Source organism: Haliaeetus albicilla, chromosome 6, assembly GCF_947461875.1.
Source record: "Haliaeetus albicilla chromosome 6, bHalAlb1.1, whole genome shotgun sequence".
Taxonomy (NCBI): domain Eukaryota; kingdom Metazoa; phylum Chordata; class Aves; order Accipitriformes; family Accipitridae; genus Haliaeetus; species Haliaeetus albicilla.
This window is the reverse complement of record NC_091488.1, coordinates 12,890,196-12,909,435: the sequence shown is the minus strand read 5'-3', so window position 1 is coordinate 12,909,435 and position 19,240 is coordinate 12,890,196. Positions and strand designations below refer to the sequence as shown.

The window sequence follows — 19,240 nt, the reverse complement described above, 5'->3', positions numbered from 1 at the left end:
TGAATCCAAAACTGTAAAACTGTCTGTTCATTCACACTTCTCTTGCTCATCTTTCCCCATTAAAGCTGGCCTATCTAGACAAAACACCTTTTAAGTTTGTGTATGAAACACAAAAGTAAGAATTTATTGCAAGAATATGACTTTTTTTGATAACTACAGTGCAGTGTAGACAAATATGTGAAGGTTTACAATTCAAGTGTTCAATGTAATTTTTCAGGACAACATGTAATTCTGATGGCTATTTAAACATTAACTATTCTTCCCTTTCTGCACCAAAACAAACTGTTTTTAAAAATAAATGGTTCAGGATGGTTTTTTTTTTCATTCTAGAGGCTCACAAGTAATATCTGCCTATACCTTGACTCATCTTTTTTTTTTCTAGGAAATTCAATAGCATTTCCTAAGAAATACAAGTTGTTGTAAAGACTACAAGAATCTATGTTGCCAGTGTATATACAAATATTAACATATTGGATTTTTATAGTTTTTAGCTAGATAAAACTACTTTTTATGAATAAACAAGATATTGTGATTCTTCAACTTCTTTCTTTTCATGCACCCAGCGCTTTTCTGAAGTACTATGTGTAAGAACACTATTTACTTTTCCTTTGGTTTTTTTTCAATTGTAAGCCTAACATTAACTTCAGCTTTCCATATTCTTACTGTATGAGATTTTTTTTATTGTTGTACACCTTGAACACTCTCTTGGCTGGTGTTTTATACTGATTTTTAACTGCTGATGTATTTTTACAGTCTTCTGGTTTGCACATATATTCCCTTTCTACACCCACCTTTTTCCCCCACACTGTCCTGAAATATTGACCCACTGTCACTACCCATGTCTGTTGCCATCCTGGCCCACAGGTAAGGTGATACTTTTTTTCTCTTTTCCCCCTCTCTAGGAGGCAGGTCTAAAAGAAATCCATCTCTCTCACTATGCGTGGGGATTGGGCTTCAAAAGTCAATTTACTGTGGTTTTTTGCTCTTTTAGAACTCCAGCATCACCTTCAGGTGACCTGAGACCATCGCAGTGGCACCAGCCTGGGTCCCTGTTGAGAAACCTGGTGTTGGCAGAATGGATCAGGGAAGAGCTCCAGGACATACCACCAGATGTCATCAAGCTACAAGTGCTTTGGGATTGCTGATAGCAGGGACCTTGCCAATCCAGCTCCCTGCGGTAAATCTCTGCTTGACTGAGTGGGTTTACAGAATTGTTTACAACCAGACATGGCTGTAGACAATGTGGGATTGCACAGGGTCTGTGCTAATAGGGACCTGTAGGCCTAATGACCATGCTGACAGCAGCATTTCAAGAAAACAGACAACAGAGATCCTGTAGGATTGTGCAAAGCTATATCCAAGTATGCAGCATTAAATAGAAGGATTTTCCTCTCCCTCTCATTTTGCACTTCTCTATACCCTTGCCTTCCTCTTCTGAAAAGTTTGGGCCGCTATGTATTAAAGATGACGAGATTTGGGCCGATAATGTATTAAGCTGTTGCTGCTAATACTGAGGAAAATTTGCCGGTTGACATCTGTCTGGATGAAGTGCAATTGAATGTCTTTTCCTTGTGTATCTCTGGATTAACAAAGCATGAGAAAAACAAACAAATATGCCCCACCTTTGCCTTGTTTAACAGGCCAGCAACATCCTGGGAGCTAGACTCACTAGCTTTACAGGTTTTCTAGGTTATCATCTGAAAGTAATCAGTGCTTGCTTTTTGCTTTTTGTTATACGATCCATTTTTGCATATCTGGGGGGAAAGTGTTAAGATTTCAATATATCCACAAAAGAAGTATCTAAAAGCCGTCATCTTGTTCTAAGTATTTGCTCCTGGGTTTCACAAAGACATTCAAGGTATATGTGGTGGGTTGACCCTGGCTGGACACCAGGTGCCCACCAAAGCTGTTCTATCACTCCCCCCCACCTCAGCTGGACAGGGGAGAGAAAATATAACAAAGGGCTCATGGGTGACCAAATCTCAGAACACCTTACCTCCACCCCTCCCTTCTTCCCAAGCACAACTTCACTCCTGGATTCTCCACTTATCCCCCCAGCGGCACAGGGGGACGGGGAGTGGGGGTTACGGTCAGTTCATCACACATTATTTTCTGCCGCTTCATCCTCCTCAGGGGGAGGTCTCATCACACTCTTCCCCTGCTCCAGTGTGGGGTCCCTCCCACGGGAGACAGTCCTCCATGATCTTCTCCAATGTGGGTCCTTCCCATAGGCTGCAATTCTTGACGAACTGCTCTAGCATGGGTCCCTTCCATGGGCTGCAGTCCTTCAGGAGCACTCTGCTCCAGCATGGGTCCCCCACAGAGTCACAAGTCCTGCCAGAAAACCTGCTCCGTGGGCTCCTCTCTCCACAGATCCGCAAGTCCTGCCAGGAGCCTGCTCCAGCGCGGGCTTCCCACAGGGTCACAGCCTCCTTCGGGAACCCACCTGCTCCACCGTGGACCTCCCTGGGCTGCAGGGGGACAGCCTGCCTCACCATGGTCTTCCCCACGGGCTGCAGGGGAATCTCTGCTCCGGCGCCTGGAGCACCTCCTCCCCCTCCTTCTGCACTGACCTGGGGGTCTGCAGGGCTGTTTCTTTTACATGTTCTCACTCCTCTCTCCGGCTGCCGTTTCTGTCTGTCCCAGCAACTTTTTTTTCCTTCTTAAATATGTTATTCCAGAGGCATTACCACTATCACTGATGGGCTCGGCCTTGGCCGGCGACAGGTCCGTCTTGGAGCCGGCTGGCACTGGCTCTGTCGGACACAGGGGAAGCTTCCAGCAGCTTCTCACAGAAGCCACCCCTGTAAACAGCCCCCCCCCCCCGCTACCAAAACCTTGCCACACAAAGCCAATACAATATACTAGAAAAAAAAAGTAATTTTATTAAAATATACATTTAAATCCCTATTTCTCCACATTACTTTTCATGCTACCACAATTCAGGATGCTGAGGTTCCACCTGAATTATAGGCACAAGCACACGGTGAACCATGGCTGAGTTATGGCAGCTTGAAGAACTGCTCTTCCACATTGCCACCCCTATTGTCTATGTGTATGTTCTTATCTGTCCCAAGTCTTAGGTAAAATTAGTTAACTTAAACATCAGTTGCATATTTTAGGTAGGTGGTCTACTTTTTCTAGTAGCCCTTGAAGTCCTTGTGACCTCTACAAGCAAAGATTTGGTACAATATTCTTTCTCTGCCTTACAAACTCTGCATCCATTTTAAGTCATTAAATTCTTTTAATTGATCCTAGCAGGATTAAAAATACATTGTTGGCCATTTGTGGATGAGCAGAAAACATGTAAATTAAATAGCTATGAGGACTGGAATGACACTTTTGCTAATTTGTTAGCCAAGTGGGACAGATGCAGAAAATACCTCTGAAGGTACAGCAGCTCAAAGGGCAAGCAGAAACTTTCTCTGGCGTAATTTTACAGTGTTAGCAAATGCCCATAAACTTTCCCTAGGGACTGTGGCTTTTGTGATCATAAGACAAGAAAAACACATAAGCATTGTGTACATACATTCACCTGTTCCATTTAGTGCCTGCAAGAGTCATTTGTTTCCTGAGTAGATTTCCTATGCTGCTTATCACCAAAGGGTCTTACAGCCCCACAAGCATCAAGAGTGAAGATTGTTTTGAAAGTTTTTCTCTAAGCTTTCAAATTACAGAATGAATGGTTACAGAATAAGAACTGAAATGATACTTCAAAAGTGTTCTGCATCCCCCCATCTTTGATTAATTACTAAAGACAGAACAGTATGGTGGGTTTTTTGCAGACACAAAACTGAGACACCTGAAGTAAAACATTTTAAAGTTTCCTAGTCCGTTGGTATTTAAAATCCCCTCAGCTAGAGACCACTGGATCCCTGGGCTTTGGCAGGCAAGCAAACCAATTACAGTGTTGCCTGGTTTTGTAGCAAATGCCTGGGTGTAGTTCAATGTAGTTTAAGCAGTAATGAAAATGAAGTAACCTGCTACATTTTCCTTGTGGGTAAAAGCAGGCAAACTGGCAGTTATCCAATGGACAGTGATTGCTAATGATGGAGTTTTTTCACAGTAAGGTGTTGAGGTGGTGACAAAGCTCCTAGGGGCTTAAAATTTTTATTCATGGAGTCTGTGACCCACCAATGCCCATACAATAAATTTATTTCAAAATTAAATTATCCTGAGTGCTAGTTAATTTTCCTTGCTTTAATAAAAGTAGCAGAATTTTTCATTTGGCTACCATGAACTGTAGCATTTGAGGTTTAAAGACACATTATTTTTACTTTAAAGGCTAGATATGCACTCTTCAATAGTTTCAATCATTTATTAGAAGAGACATCATTTTCTGATGTGCCATCTTGCAGGATAACAGTTCCTGCAGAAATAATTGCATATTTGAAAAAGTAACCCAGACCAGTGTTGTCCTTAACATTCTCTTGCCCACTCATAACTCCTTCTCCTTTCTGTCCTATGCTTTTCATTTCTTATTTGTCCTGTGCTACTGCTTTAATTATTTGCACACCTAGGTTTTATTGGATGTTGCTTTTCATTTGCAAGCTCCGGTACATGTGAAAATAATGAGCAGCAATATTCCCTCAGGTTTTACCTCCAATTTATAGGATACTATAATATCCCACTCGCAGGTGAGGACAAGAAATGCCTCTTCTCCAGGGACTGGAAACATTTATAGCTTTCATGGGTGTCCTGGGAAGAAGGCAAAAGCCCCGGTCTGGCTGTGGTCCTGTATGTGCCCTCCTGCAGGATTTTATTCATGTTTGCTGAACTAAACATAATTTCTGTGCATCCTTAGAGGCAGAGGGAGCGAAGAAGCTTAAGGGAAACTAAATCAGAGAGTTTTAAGGGCAAACGCTGATTCCCAGTGCAGTTTGAGCAATTTTCAATATGAAATCACTAGCTTCCTTGTTTGAGTTTTGCCCAACTTGGGGGTGTTCAGCTCAGTTTCCTAAACTTGTTTGAATGCCTACTTCAGTCCTTAGAAGTTGTCCTTGATGTGAGCTGTAATTTCCTTCGGTCAGGGTCAGGGCTGACTGGTGCTGGCAGGGCTCAGTGCCCACGCGGGCCTGCAAACACCTATCAACCATAGCAGGCTGGAAACTGGAAGTTTTAAAACCAGAAAAGCAAGCCCATGATGTGTGGGGTCCTGACGGGCAATGCCTTTATCTCACATTACCGGCCGCAGACTAGAAAACACGCGCTGCCAGCAGCATGTAGTTTCACGCTCCTTACATCTGGCCTGGGAGGCTGGGGAGCGGGAGAGAAGCGGTTTTCTGGTGGGGTGATGGGAACCGAGGACTGACCAAGATAGCCCACCACGGGGAAGGAAACATCCAGACGAGGGTGCACGACGCTTTGCTTGCGGCACTGGCGGGGGCCACCGCAAGAAAAGATGAAGCAAGGGCTCGGCCTGCTGGGCCAGTGTCCGTGGCAGGACTCGTGTCACCCCGGTGCTGTGGCGGCGGGTGGAAGAAGGACGAGGGGGCTCCAGCGGGGACCTGGCCCGTGGCCTCAAAAGCTAAAACAGCGGGCAGACCCTGGCCATCGCCAGCAAAAAGCCCTTGCTTGCTTGCTTGCTTTCTGGGTTGGGTTCAGCAGACTTAAAAATAACTGGTTCATTTTGAGATCTGGGGGAAAACAGCTTTTCGAAGGGGCTGCCGGATGGCACGAGAGCCTTCCTTTTGATCCTGCCGGCCAGTTGGTTTCTTTCTGGGGAAAACAACTGTTAGCACGACCGCTTACGTTTGAGTTTTTGGGTGGCGTCTGCTACTGTACCGCCTTGGGGGCTCAGTTTGGCGGATGAACCCTCCCTTCCCTCCCCTCACCCCGCATGCCCTCTCCTCCTCCAGCGCCCCCGCGGCCGTTACAAGCGCCAGGCCCTTCCCTCAACCGCCTTTGCCAAGGAGATAACGGCAGGCCGGGCTGCTGCCCAGTTTCCCCCCGACACCAGCAAACGGCAAAGCGGCCGGGAAGTCGAAGGGGGCCGTCGTGCCTCCCCGGCCGTCCCCCGACCCCAGCGCCGCTCCCCTGAGGTGCCCCGCGGCTCCCCGCGCAATGGCGGCGGCAGAGCCTCGCCCCCCGGGGTGGTAGCAGCCGCCGCTGCCTCCCCCGGCGGCCCTTCCCGTCAGAGGAAATCGCCCGCCCAGGACAGCGGGGTGCGGGGCTGCCGTGCCGCGCCGTGCCGCGCCGGGGCGGTGAGGCGCGGGCAGGTGGCTGTTCCCCTTCCCGCGCCGTCCCGGTGGCTGCAGGACGCGGTGGGGGAGAGGGACGACGAGGAGGAGGAGGAGGAGGAGGAAGGGCGGGCAGCTCGCCCCCGTCCTGAACAATGTGGCTGAATCGGCAACGTGAGTAGCGCTCCCGCGGCGGCCGGGGCCCGTCCCGCCGGGTGAGGAGGACGGCGCGGAGGGCGCGGGTGCTCCCGGCGAGGCTAGCCGGGGCCTGGCTCCCGCCTTGCGCCCTCCTCAGGCGGGTGGCCCGGAGCCGCTCCCCGGCCGGCCCGGGGGCGATCCGAGGCCCCTCTCGCCGCGGGGAAGAGGCGGCAGGGCTGGTCCCGACGGCGTCCGCGGAGGCGAGCGGGGGCCGAGCCCCCGGTCCGGGGCGGAGGGGCCTGTGCCGGGCCTCGCCGCTGGGCCCCTGGCCAACACCTGAAAACGGGTCGACGCCCAGCTTTTTTAGTTTGGAATAATGTAAGGTCGAGTCGTAAATGGGTTTGGTGTGTGTGTGTGTCCCCCGTTAAAGTCCTGCTGCGTACGGGTAGGTGTGTATTGGCGAGGTGTGGCAGCATGGGGGTTTTAAGTCGGCTAAGCACAAAAAAAAAAATATATATATATATATAGTGCTTACATTTAGTGCTTTAGTTGCCGGCAAGGGGCAAGTGAGCACCCGAGGCAGAAAGGAAATTGGGAGCTGCTGTGGGGTGGGACTGCTAATCGTCGTCTTTTCCTTCTGCCTTGCTGTCTGTCGCGCCCTGCCTGCCGCGCCCTGCCTGCCACACCGCCATCCAGACCGTCCGCGCAGTTCTTCGTCCCTGCTCCTCTCTGCCCTCTTACCTGTTTGGCTCCCTGAGTATTGCCGAGGATCTCTGCCCCAGTACCTCTCCGTGGCAGAAACAGAGCGAGGGAGGTTCGTGCCACCTGTCTGAGCACAGCAAGCGCCTCGGCAGCACGATGTCCCCTTGCCGCTCCTCGGCGCGGAGCCAAGGAGCCGCACAACCTCTAAAATCAGCAGAAGCGAGGTCTGGCTTTCGTGAATGTAGACCGGACCTTGCGTTTTATAACTCCTAACTGCTGTGGATAGCAAATCTCAAGCTTTCTTAACTATCCTAAGTTTGTCTGAGCTTATGGCTTAGCTGCTATTGTGCAGGTTTTATGCATGTCTATGCAGTACTCAAAATAAGAGTCTACGTGTGCAGGATGTGTAACCTCAGTAAATCTAAGAGATCCAGGTGGACCCAGCAGATAGCATCAATGCAGCCTTGGCAGAATCCAAGAAAGCAAAACCAGAAGTTGCTTGACAGTGAAAGTATTTTGTGACAGTTTTGAGAACTAAGTACAAACTGTGCAGGAGAGTTTGTAAATGTATTCCTTAAACCTTAAAATGGGTATTTTAGAAATGTTTAAGGAGCTTGTGGTTTAAATAAAATACAGAATATAATAACAGAAGTTAGACATTCTGTACTTTCTCTTCTACTTAGGTAAAATGCTGTGCTGTTGAACCTGTTTTGCAACAGAGTTGCTCCATAGTTTTGACGAAAAACAGTGCAAAATCACTGTAAAGATAAACCTGCTAAGCCAACAACAGAAAAAGCAAAACAAAACCTGACTGACAGTCTCATAGATCTTTACAAGGCACCCCACACCCCCGAGAAAAAAAAATCACTGGAATCTTTAAATAAGTTTTCACTTAATTCCTTCTGGGTTTTGTCTTTGAAACTTGTGACTTGGTCTCCTTTACAAATTAAATAAATTTTGTCTATAAATCTGATTTTTTTTTTAATATTCAAAAAGAGAAAAAGTGAGTAAGTTTCATTCTGCTTGGTTTTTGCAGCTTCCTTCTTTGTGGACATGAACTTTGTCTCTTCACATTCACTGTATGAATGAAATGTTGGAGTACTTTTTAGTATTATTTTAGTGCAGATTTGCACCACTACTAGTGGTAGAGTGAGACAGTTTTCTCCTAGACTGAGGCAATAATTAGGAAATTTGTTATATCTCTGAAGATTCATTATATTACTGTTTTAATCCTTTGATGAAAATATGGTAAGTTTCTCACAGTATCTTCCTTAGTCACACAAGTGCACACACTTATGATTCCTAAATACAATAACACTGAACATTTTAAGAGCTCAGATCAGTATCTTAAAAGGGTTTACTGTCCTCTCTTCCCCCCCCCCCCCTTTTTTTCTGATGCAGGAAATGAGAAACTGGGTTTATTTACAGAAGAACCTTCAGTGTTCATAAAGATCTGCATTCTTCCTCACTGAGGTTCAAGGACGGGAGTACGGCTGTGCTTCATTTGTGAAGGATGACTGGGTCAGAGAGGGCCTCTTGCTACTTCTGTTGCTATTATAAAGAATGGGGAGTTTAGGTGACGGTACTGTTCAGTGTTAGCTTTACCAGTCTGCTTTTTCTGTCGTGTTTTGTTAGGCTTTTTATTTTTAAAGCTAGGTAGAATGCAGGAATAACCACGTGCACAAATACAGGATAGCGAGTAGCTAGAGAGGTAAAATCTTTGCAGGAAAAAGATCTGGTCTTTATGGTGGATTATAAACGGAACCTGAGTCAATAAAGTCTACTCTTTTGAAAAAAAGTCAAACTTCATTTTGGTATGAATAACCAGTAGAGCCTCCCAAATGGGTGTGTTGGACTGGTGTGTCCGTTCTGCAGTAAAAGATGCAGAGCAATTGGGCAGAATTCATGGGAGGGCAGTAGGACCTGCAAAACAGGACTTGAGGAGAACAAGTGAACAATTTGGCCTTATTCTAGAGAAGGGGTAGGGCAGAAATCTTAATATTTATAAAAGGCAGTTCCAGGAAGCAAACAAATGTCTTCTTGAGTGTAAACAGTTATAAGGAAGATTTAGACTAGGTAATAGGCAATATTTTCTAGCAGGTTGGCAAAGTGAACATACTGGATGTTTTTGGACATTGGTTCTGTTGAACTTGATTTTCAGGACTATGAAACTAAAAATTTTCCTTTTTCACTTTAAAGGATGATTATGTTCAAGGACATGTTTCTTTACAGATCAGGAAGTATCTTCTGACATCAAAACATCAGTGTTTCACTATTGCAGTGTGATATTTCCTTGTTCAACATCATGAATTAGGTGGCACATTTCTTCTAGATCAGGAGTGCATGTTAGCCTTTCTGATGATGAGGAAGAGGAGATATCCAATATGCGTTTTATTATTATTTCTTCATAGTCAGGAAAATTGTGAATCCTGTTGTTTTTGTAGTGTGTAGATGCACTGCTAATACAGTCCATGGAAACTGTGGTACAGCTGAGAGGAGGTGAAACAGTCACTCTAGTCATGTTTGAATGCAGTCAGAGCTCATTGTGTGAATGAGATTATTTGGGCCTTCTTCAGTTATTTTTACCCAGCATGTCAAAAGGGTGGATGGAGGGAGGTCTCTGTATGGTCAGTGTTTTAAACCATTCCTGTAGCGTCTGCCTATCGCAGAAAATCAATAGTAACTGCATACCACCTGTATAGTCATGTGTAGTACCTGGTACTTACATTTCAGAGTCAAAATCCTACTAGGATTAAGTTGAACTTCATGTTTCTTTGAGTATTATGTGTGTGGATTGAGGGGAGTCTTGTGGGGAGTTTTCTGCCTGAAGATCAAGTTTTAGAAACGCAAGGGGTTGTCAGAGATGGGAATGCAACAAATGCTCTATTGGCACGTCTCTGAAGGCTGTGTTTAAGACAGTACATAAGAAATAAAATAGCCAGTTTGTGTAGCAGTGCCAGAGAAAATACAATATTTTGTCTGTTGCTATGAAAACATCTTTATGTCTCTGTGGTTTTCTTTCTTCTTTTTTTTTTTTTCCTTTGGCAGATCTTGTGAAATTTTCAGGGCTCCTGTTGATGTGGTTGGCTGCTTGGTACTTGGGATACTTAGTCGCTGCTCTTGTACCCAAAGAGGCAATAACAAGATCTATTGCTAATCTTCAAGACATTGGAAAGAAACCAATGTTGAGGGGTGTGTAGTTGCATTTTTTTTCTTATACTATATTTAAAGTTGTATATTTACATGCTAAATGACAAATGGCTTGTTAGCTGATAAATGATTTGGTGTGTGCTATTGTAAGAATGAAGCTGGCTGTGTGAAGTTAATTAGTGCAAGTCTGAACTATTTCTTAGACGCTATCTTTGAAGAAACACAATGTCAGCCTATATTTGCCAGTATGCAAATATAATTAATTGAATAGTAATGTAAGAAAACCTTGTTTGGTCGCATGTAAGCACAAAGCTGCAGCTTTGGTTCTATCACACGTATTTTACAGTTATGGTAAACTGTTGAATCACTAACCAAACTTTGTGATTAAATTCTCATTATTTCTTTCCTCTAATCTGACTGGGGGGCTTAACGTGTACATTTTTGTCATTCTATGCCTATATTATCATGTGAAAAAGGCTTAAAATGAGAATGATAGCCATTAACTTCAACCTATTGGTACGAATCCTTCATCCCTCTAGCCCTTGTTTCCTGTTATATGAAATAGCACAAAATAATTACTGTAGTTTCAAATCAGATCATAGTATATGGGGCATTTTCCCTAGATAGGCTTGCTCTCGATCCCAGCAGCTGTTTGAAAGTCAATGATAACTTAAAGCCCAGGCAAATCTGTGATAATGTTGCCATGATACTGGAAAACTGGCAGGATTGGCTTCTGTGCGTATATGTTTGAGCTTAACATGTTGACATTTAGTGATGCTTTCCATGTAGAAATTGTTTATGCAGCAGCCAAGAAAACATTTTCTCTTCTTTGTTGTTGTAGCCCCAGTCCCAAAAAGGCAGAAGTGTGATCACTGGTCTCCCTGCTCACCTGGGAATTATGCCTATCGGATTCTTAGTGGTGGTGGCAAAGTAAAGATGGCTAAAATTTGTTTTGAGGATGAGCTGTAAGTACCAGTCTAACTTCAAATCTAAGCAAGTGCTTTGTAGTGTGAAGAAGGGTGTTTCACTGTTTTGGTTCAGTAGCAGCAAGTAAGCTCCTAGCAGGGGGCTTCTATTCTGGTGATAAACTTCGCAATATATCTGACAATATTTAACTCTCTCCTGCCCCTCCTTTGTTTTTTTAAATACCTAATCTCGGTTTATTTTCTTTGCTTCTATACATAAGCTGCATTCAACTGTTAGTTTCAAGTATGATTTTTAATTTTCATGGTGCAGGATAGCTAGTTTACAGTATGTTGAATGGTCAGCACCTTCTGAAAGTCAGGTTCTTTCATGGCTTTTCAAACTGGACAGGTAGAGTGACTTCAAAACCTTGCAATGATCTTTTGTGTAGATATAGTCCACACAGAATACAGCCACAAAACTGCATTTTATGTTGAGGTTTATCTTTCTGGCAGCCCTTGTATGAAGTACTTTCTTGATCTTGCTCATGTTGAAAGACTCATTGTGTATCATTGAAGGAAACTGATAAATTCTGCAAGATTTTTAAGCATAGCTCTTGTTTACTACAAAATCTTGAATTAAGTAACTGAAGAAAATATGAACATCAGAAAGTGACTTAACATTGGTAAATATAACTTTGGATCAGAGCTTCTGGATGAATGCATTCTGCTGATACTGTATTTATTTTGATTCCAGGCTTATAAGTGAAGAGAAGGGTAGCGTTGGAAGAGGTATAAACATTGCTATTGTGAATTGTAAGTAAGAGAAAAATTGTTAGAGAGACATACTTTTGTACTGCAATAATTTACAAAGGTTTTGGGGGTATTGGGGTTTTTTTTGTTTGTTTTGGGTTTGGGTTTTTTTACTAGCTAATATGGAAAGAAAGGGAAAGGAAAAAATTGCAAACTTGATTCATGTTAAATGGAAGAAAAACAAATCTGTGTTTGAGTGAAATAGTCTTCTGGATAAACAAAAGAAACGTGTTCATAATCAGTATAAGAAAATAGAAAATGTGTACATAGAAGCCATATATGTGTATTTTATTAGATAAATGAACTGCTTCTTATGTAACATAGCAAAAATATCCACGACCTCCAGCAGTAAGACGCAACTTTCAGATTCAGTCCTTGACAGAAGATACCTACTGCTCCACTGATAAGGGGCAAGCGGTAACTGAGAATTGCAGTGCTGCCCCGAGGTACAACCAAAGTACTAATTCCATTTGCAGACTTGGGGTCAGTGGACAGAAAGACAAACTCAAAGCTTGATTAATATTAAGCTGCCGTTATATGTCTTTGCTTATAGTAGGAGCTATTGGAAAGCAGAAGGTGCAGTTTATTCCAGATCTGGAGGCACCGTTTTAATTTAGATGAATGGGAATGGTGATGAAGTGCAGTGTATTCAATAATGGATCATGAGAGAAATGAATGCCTAAATGTGTTGGAGGAGGGAAAGAAAGGGAGTTCAGATGCACAGTCAAGTTGACTTTGATCACAAAACATGTTCCAGTTTTTCTGTCTCAGTATTGCTAAGCAAGATCTTGACGTTGTCTAAACTTGCATGATTTTATTGAAGTCACAGGCTTAAATTACCATTGACAAGAACCTGTTCCATTTTTTTTTCCCCAGTTAACTACTGCGCTTTTTTTTCTGATAAGGAGTCATAAAAACTTTACTGGTTATAATAGGTAAACAGTTAAAAATGAGTTTTCAGCATAAAGCTGTAGAGTAAGAGGGCAAATAGTCATCCTGAGTGCATAAGCAAGGCTATAGCAAATACGAGTAGGGAACTAGCATTGTCTTTGCATCTGACATTAGTGAGGAAAAAGAAGTGATATATCAACTTTTACACATTTTTAAACAGCCATTTCCTTCATCATACATAGTTGTTTTAGCTACACTTTCATCTCCATCTGCAGGTAAATCTGCCCTTTATCTTGAACGAATTTGTAGTGAGATATATTTTCTACATGTCTTCTAATTAGATCAGTCAAGCTGATGACTGTGCTCAGTAAGTTTCCTATGGTATCAAACTTGTATTTTATTCCATAATAACTTTCTTCTCTGAATGAATATGGTCTTTTGTGAGAAGGAAGACAGAACTATTAAGCCTAAGCTAACAACACAGAGGGAGAGAAAAAGAATTTTGTGGATTTCTGCAGTCCTCACTACAGCCTTTTCCATTTTTTTGCGACCTCTGCTCAGAAGCCCAGCTCCAGTATGCTGTTTTACCACTGACAGATTTTTGCCACCTTTTACCCTCATCAGTGTGATAAACCTGCCATTTAAAATCCAGTGTTCAGAAGAATTTGCCTTCATGATTTTACCATATATGGATATATAAGCCAGAAATGAATCAGGAACTGCTGGTTCTTCTCACTAGAAATGAGCTGACACACTAAATGGAAAAGACCCTCTCATGTAGCAGGGATATGGGTCTTGGATAATGAAAATCAATTAACTCAGTTGGCGTGGATTTAGAAATTTGGAAAGTATTTCCAATTGTACATGTCTTGTTTAAACAAAGATAGCCATCTAAAGCAGCATAATTAATTATTAATATTGACCAAAATGTTTTGGAATGACTAATTGTTTGCATGCCCAATTTCTGATATGGTAATGATGAGTGTTGAGTTTCTCTCCATTGAGATTCAAATGGTATGAAAACTTGCACACCTGAAACTGCAAAGAATAGTATTAAGCTCATTCAGATAGTCTTAGGCTTAACCAATTTTCCTGTTTATGGTTGTGACCTAGTATAGTATTTATAGATCTAAAACCATGGAAGCACACAGTAAACTGAACTCCTTCCTTAAAATAAAAAGCAATAAAAATGGTTTAGTCACATTTGATGATTCAGAGACTACATGAAACAAAATATTCTCCCCAAATCTTAAACTTATGTTACTCCATATTCCTTCCAATTTAAAAACTTAAACAAAAGAAAACTCAGAAGCCCAATAATACACAAAATCAGAGATGCCTAGCTTTAGCTGAAAACACTGTATAAGCTGATTGCATTTAATAATTTTTGCTCATATTTACACAACTTTTTTTTTTAATTACAGATAAAACAGGAAAAGTTACATCGGCAAAATTTTTTGACATGTGGGAAGGAGGTAGGGAAAAGAGTGCAATAGAGCTTTTGTTAGTGTTTCAGCATTAAGAAAGGACTTTTATTTGTATAATTATCCTGTTCTTTCAAATGACTATGATTGTAATATCAATGGGAATAAGCTAGAAGCAAACAGCCGTTGTCTTCATAAAATATGCTCTGGGCAGATCTGAAGACAAATTTTGCCTGAAAAGCTGAATTTCTCCTGTCGGTTGAGATAGTTCATTGCCTTTTTTTTAAATTGTTTCACCCCCCCCCCCCCTTTTTTTTTTAATTCTTAAAATTGCAATTTTTTAATTGTCTTTTTTTTGTGTGTGTCCATTATTTCAGTCTGGTAGGAGTAGCACTTAACCAGGTACCACGTCCAAATACTTCACTCAGCAAAATTCCTTTTCCTGGCAGATTTTCTTCTATTTTAGTTGTAAAATCATCATAGGAAATATGTTAGTCTGTTTCTTAACATCCTTCCATGTAGCTAGAAAGATGATTTTAAGAATATTTAAGCTATTTAAGAATAGCTTTTAACATGTTTTCCAAACTTTGAATGATAACAGTTTCCTTACCTATTAGTAAGGAGAAACAGAATGCTATGAGGCACTGGAAGCTGATTATCTGACCAGTTAGGAATGTTTGTGACCTTATGTGCATGAACAGAAGTCAAATTGGGACTAATCATGAGGCTACAATTTTATATATGGTATGTAGACTATAATGTCTTCAGGGTGCCTGTTACATTTTTTTGTATGGAAAACAAGTGTCTTGTGTATGTTTAGCAATTGCAAAACCAATAAATAGCTTAGTGCTGCAAATAGGCTGCTCCTTAATGAAAGTGGGTGGACACTGGGGTGTGTAACTCAGCTCCACAGTTAGCGTGGTAATATTCCATGGTAGTATTAGCATGGAAGCTCACAGAATAGCAATGACTTCTAGGCGATTCCATGCTTTGCTTGCATGTATAATATTATGTGAGGTAAACTTAAGAAACCATCTATATACTTATCCTGGGCGTAAATGGCTTTTGTAGAAGTTCAGAAGTATCTTTGTTTACTACTGGGAAATGCAGATCAATCCATGCTCTCCGAGCCTTCAGTGAGAGCTAGCAGCTTTCTGCTGCCTGTAAACAGAAAAACTGCCTCATTAGGTCTCATTTTGAATAGACAAGACCAAAAAGTGAAAAGAAGTTGAAAGTAGGTGGACTGTGATATGTGTGTAATGCATAATCAGTTTTGTAATTGATTCAACAGACCACTCAGGAGAGATGATGACTTTCATTAGAAATGCACCAGAAGGGTCCCTCCTTTTGATGGTGACTCATGATGATGGAAGCACCCGGTAAGCAGGTTATTCATGACAGGCTGAGGAACAGAGCAAAGAATAGCTTGAAAATCACTATTGCATAATGGTGTAAAGGAATGGTAAATTTCACTCTATAGTCAGGGTTGTTCTCTCTTTTCCTGCCTAAAAGGTTTTGGTTCCGTGTCCATTCAGTGCTTGCCCATATCATGTATGTTGATGCTTCCAAAGAGGGATAGATAGTGTTGTATTTGTTTAAAAGCACCGGTCGTCCTCATAAAGGGCACTGCTGTTACCTCTGGGTCACAACCTTCTATTAAGAAGGGATCCACACCTCCAGTTATAATGTATCTAGTTTGCATTCCTTCTTACATCTTAACCTGATTCTTCAAGTGCTTTCGAATCTTAGGGGTTTTTTAGCTGCATTCATGATATGGTAATTATACAGGGAAAGACTTAATCATGCAGTTGATAAACATTTGATGCCCTTGTCCTTATTTAAGAAGGGTTGAACTATCAAATAGTATTTGAGATACATTTTTCTTTCTGCTGTGCTGTTACAAACAGGTTGGATTAACATCAGGAATGTAGAGAGGAGGAAGAAAAAGAATTTTGCTCTGTGAGTTTAATGGCATGCTACTAAGACAGCTCTCAGGATTTTTTAAACTTCTCATTTTTGCTTCTGCTGACTTACTACAATAAAGCATGAATCAGCTGTGTTCTTTTTCAGCATTTTTCACATCCTGAACTTTTAACACTTTCTTTCACTACATTTTCCTAGGTTAAAAAATGACGCAAAAAAATTAGTAGAAGAGCTGGGAAGTAAAGAAATACAGAATATAAAGTTCAGATCAAGCTGGGCTTTTATAGCTGCCAAAGGCTTCAAGCTGCCAGATAACATCCAAAAAGAAAAGGTCAGGTTCATTTTTTTTTCACTTTATATTTGGCTGTGTATCAGATATAACCTTCAGGTGCAGATTTTGTATGTGGCTATAATAACTGTAGGCTGTTCAGTAAGCCTCAGTCGCACAAAGCAAGTTCTCTAATGTATCATCATTCTTTGCTTTGGATCTGGGGCATGTACATGTACAGTACTGACTTCTACCACACTAGCGCTAAATCATCTGTAGATAAATTTCAGAAGTGACCAGCAATTCTAGAGAGTCTCAGTTTTGAAGTGTCCAACCTGACATGCTGTACAGAGACTTATGTTTTCTTCTGGAAGGACAAATTCCAAGGACTTCCTAAAAATAAAGACTGTTTCTATATGAAAATTGGGCTGTGTAAAATTGGCTGTGGAAGTACAGCAATGCTTGCATCACAAAACTTTTCTGAATAACTTGCCCTCAGGCTTCAGGAGGACTAAAGATACCATTTTTTATATCAGATTTCTGTTTGCATCTGTGACCTTGTTGTATTTGGTTTCCATAAGCCCAGTAGTGCTCATCTGTATGACAGAGGCAGGCAGAAATGAGAAAACCCAATACAAAGGTCAGTTCCCTTGATGATACTGACTCCTCCAAAGGCATGTGAAATTTCCATAGATTTTTTTCCCAGAATATTGTTGCAATTTTCTTCACATTACAGAGCTTCTGCTCATACAATTTAGTATATGTATGACAGCCATCTGGGAAATAAATAAAGCACTCTGTGTAAGAGAGAAGCTGGTGTAATGTTCACCTGTTACATCGAGCAAGATGTGCAACATGCTCCTTAGCTTCCCAGTCCTACCCCATTACCCCCTTCTGTTGTGTGAGATTTGATTTGACAAAATAGTTTGTAAATGAAGAACGAACTGTTGATTTTTTTTTTTTTTTTTTTTTTTTTTGTTAAAACAGATAAACCATTCTGACAAGAAGAAGAACAGATATGATGGCTGGCCAGCTGAAATTCAAATAGAAGGCTGTATCCCAAGAAACCTGATCTGAACAAATGCATACCTCACTAATAAAGATGATTCTATATTTTTATATCTGTGACTCTAGTAAATTGCCTCCAGAACCCAATAAGCATCTGAATGCTAATTGTAAAATAAGTCATATGCACAGTTTTTAACCTTTCTTTCCTCTGTGAAGTTTTACTCTAATCTGAAAACATGTAGGTATTTTGATGACAAATGGAAATAAAATGCTCTGGTTTGGAATTACAGTGTTCAGGAAGTCAGTCATAAAATACCAGGATTTTTGAAAATGAGTATACATTGTCATTAGTAATTTTAGGGGTTTGGTTTTGGTTGGTTGGTTGGTTTTAGCATGTGTTTTCTCTTTAAAGACTAATATGCAAACAGAACTTAGACTAAATTGTAATATAAAATCACTAGCAATAAAGCGAATTATTTTGGTGTTAGTTTATTAGTAATGTCACTTGTCTTCAGAAGAAGTATGGAAATAGCAGTTACATTTGTTGAGCTGGTTTTAGTGATGTTGACAACATGGAATAGCAGTGTTAACATGTAAAGATCAAGTTACTTGAATTATTTTACCGAATTTAAGCTGCAAATCTACATGGTTTGTTTTAATTATTTATAATTCCTGTAAGGTTAGCTTTAAAAAATGCAGTGACTTCATGCAAGCTTAAGCGTTATTCATGCTAACAGTAGAATCAATTGCATGATTGTAAGGAAACTGTAAAAGCCATTTATTTAATCTCCCTTTTTCTGAAGCACATCAAGTATGTCTGCACCTTTCTTAAGTGGTTTTTGTCCTGCTGTTGTTCAGAAGCCTCCCATATGGCAGATTCCACAGCTTAAGTTGCTTCCTGTAGCATTTCACTGTTATTCTAGTTATTCCCCAAACATACTGAATTAACCTAAAAGGACCAAGCCAATTATACAGAGAATAACTCATCACCATTCTTTTTATGCCAGTCTATTACATATCTGAAGACTGTCCTTATCAACTCTCTCATCCCTAGACTGAACCTACCTGGTATATTTTAATCTTTCTTTACATTTTTCTCAATGTTAAAATGGTCATTTAGCAGCAACTTTCTTAACGTGCTGTGCTCCAAACAGGTCACAGCACTCTATGCAGCTACTTACAAGTGTCCCTCACTCTAGACTTTGGGCAGGAGAAAATCAGAAGTGGTGACCTGAGAGGGTGGCTGCCAACAGCCAGATTCAGTCTGCTCTTGCTCTCCGTGTTGCCTGGTTGAATCCCTCTCAGTGGTGCTTCAAATCTCTACTGTTGTCTCAGCTGCCACTATCTACTTGTAGTCACTGCTGTGTTCCCAGCAGCTTTCTGGGATCACATCCCCCACCAGTACATAAAGCTACGTTTCCTGCTACCAGTTTGCAAACTGCTCCATAGCTCTGGGATGCTGCCAAAGAAAGCAGTTAAATTAGTTTGATTCAATTTGACTTTGGCAGACTCACAATGGTTGCTCCTTATCACCTTGCTTCTGATGAGGTGGTTACAAATTAAGTAATTAAGTAGCTGTTTCAGTATTTTTCCACATCGAAATCATTCTTCTGTTCTTTTTGCTTGTTCATCCTACATGTTGTGTAGGTCTCACTTTGGTGTTTTATACATCTAACAGTAAATGCATGTGAACTGTTGTAACGTGCTGAACTTGGCCTCATTCTTGAAACCTGGGAATTTGGATGGAAGACCTAGGGTTTGCTAGCAGTTGCAGGCTACTTCACAGTTAAGAAAGCTTCTCCGCATCTGCTGCTGTTCCTTAAACATGTGTTTTTGCAAGAG

General features: G+C 41.5%; 2 protein-coding genes across 6 annotated transcripts in view; both read left to right on the top strand.

Annotated features, from left to right (window-relative positions):
- Window positions 1–1,118, top strand: part of BACE2 (beta-secretase 2) — a 57,243-nt gene extending 56,125 nt beyond the window's left edge. The window contains exon 9 of the mRNA XM_069785077.1: window positions 992–1,118. Within this exon, the coding sequence (XP_069641178.1) occupies window positions 992–1,020 (29 nt within the window). The 3' untranslated portion in view covers window positions 1,021–1,118. The remainder of the gene's footprint in view (window positions 1–991) is intronic.
- FAM3B (FAM3 metabolism regulating signaling molecule B) lies at window positions 1,111–17,509 on the top strand. Of its 5 annotated transcripts, none has more exons than XM_069785083.1 (8): window positions 1,111–1,177; window positions 10,068–10,211; window positions 11,011–11,134; window positions 11,829–11,887; window positions 14,200–14,250; window positions 15,491–15,578; window positions 16,321–16,453; window positions 17,378–17,509. In XM_069785083.1, exons 1-8 carry the CDS (start codon window positions 1,111–1,113, stop codon window positions 17,465–17,467), a joined length of 756 nt encoding a protein of 251 aa, XP_069641184.1. In that variant the 3' UTR covers window positions 17,468–17,509. The 5 variants fall into 5 exon arrangements, with proteins under 5 accessions (XP_069641184.1, XP_069641181.1, XP_069641183.1 ...); XM_069785080.1 differs by lacking the exon at window positions 1,111–1,177 and adding an exon at window positions 6,081–6,353; XM_069785082.1 differs by lacking the exon at window positions 1,111–1,177 and adding an exon at window positions 6,613–6,762.
- Window positions 17,510–19,240: the final 1,731 nt, after the last annotated feature.

Bases quoted from the DNA above. Each gene is read 5' to 3' on its own strand.
- FAM3B (XM_069785083.1), top strand. From the start codon at position 1,111: ATGTCATCAAGCTACAAGTGCTTTGGGATTGCTGATAGCAGGGACCTT. The intron at 10,212-11,010 runs GTGTGTAGTTGC...TTGTTGTTGTAG, and splicing joins AAAGAAACCAATGTTGAGGG to CCCCAGTCCCAAAAAGGCAG. The intron at 16,454-17,377 runs GTCAGGTTCATT...TTGTTAAAACAG, and splicing joins ATAACATCCAAAAAGAAAAG to ATAAACCATTCTGACAAGAA.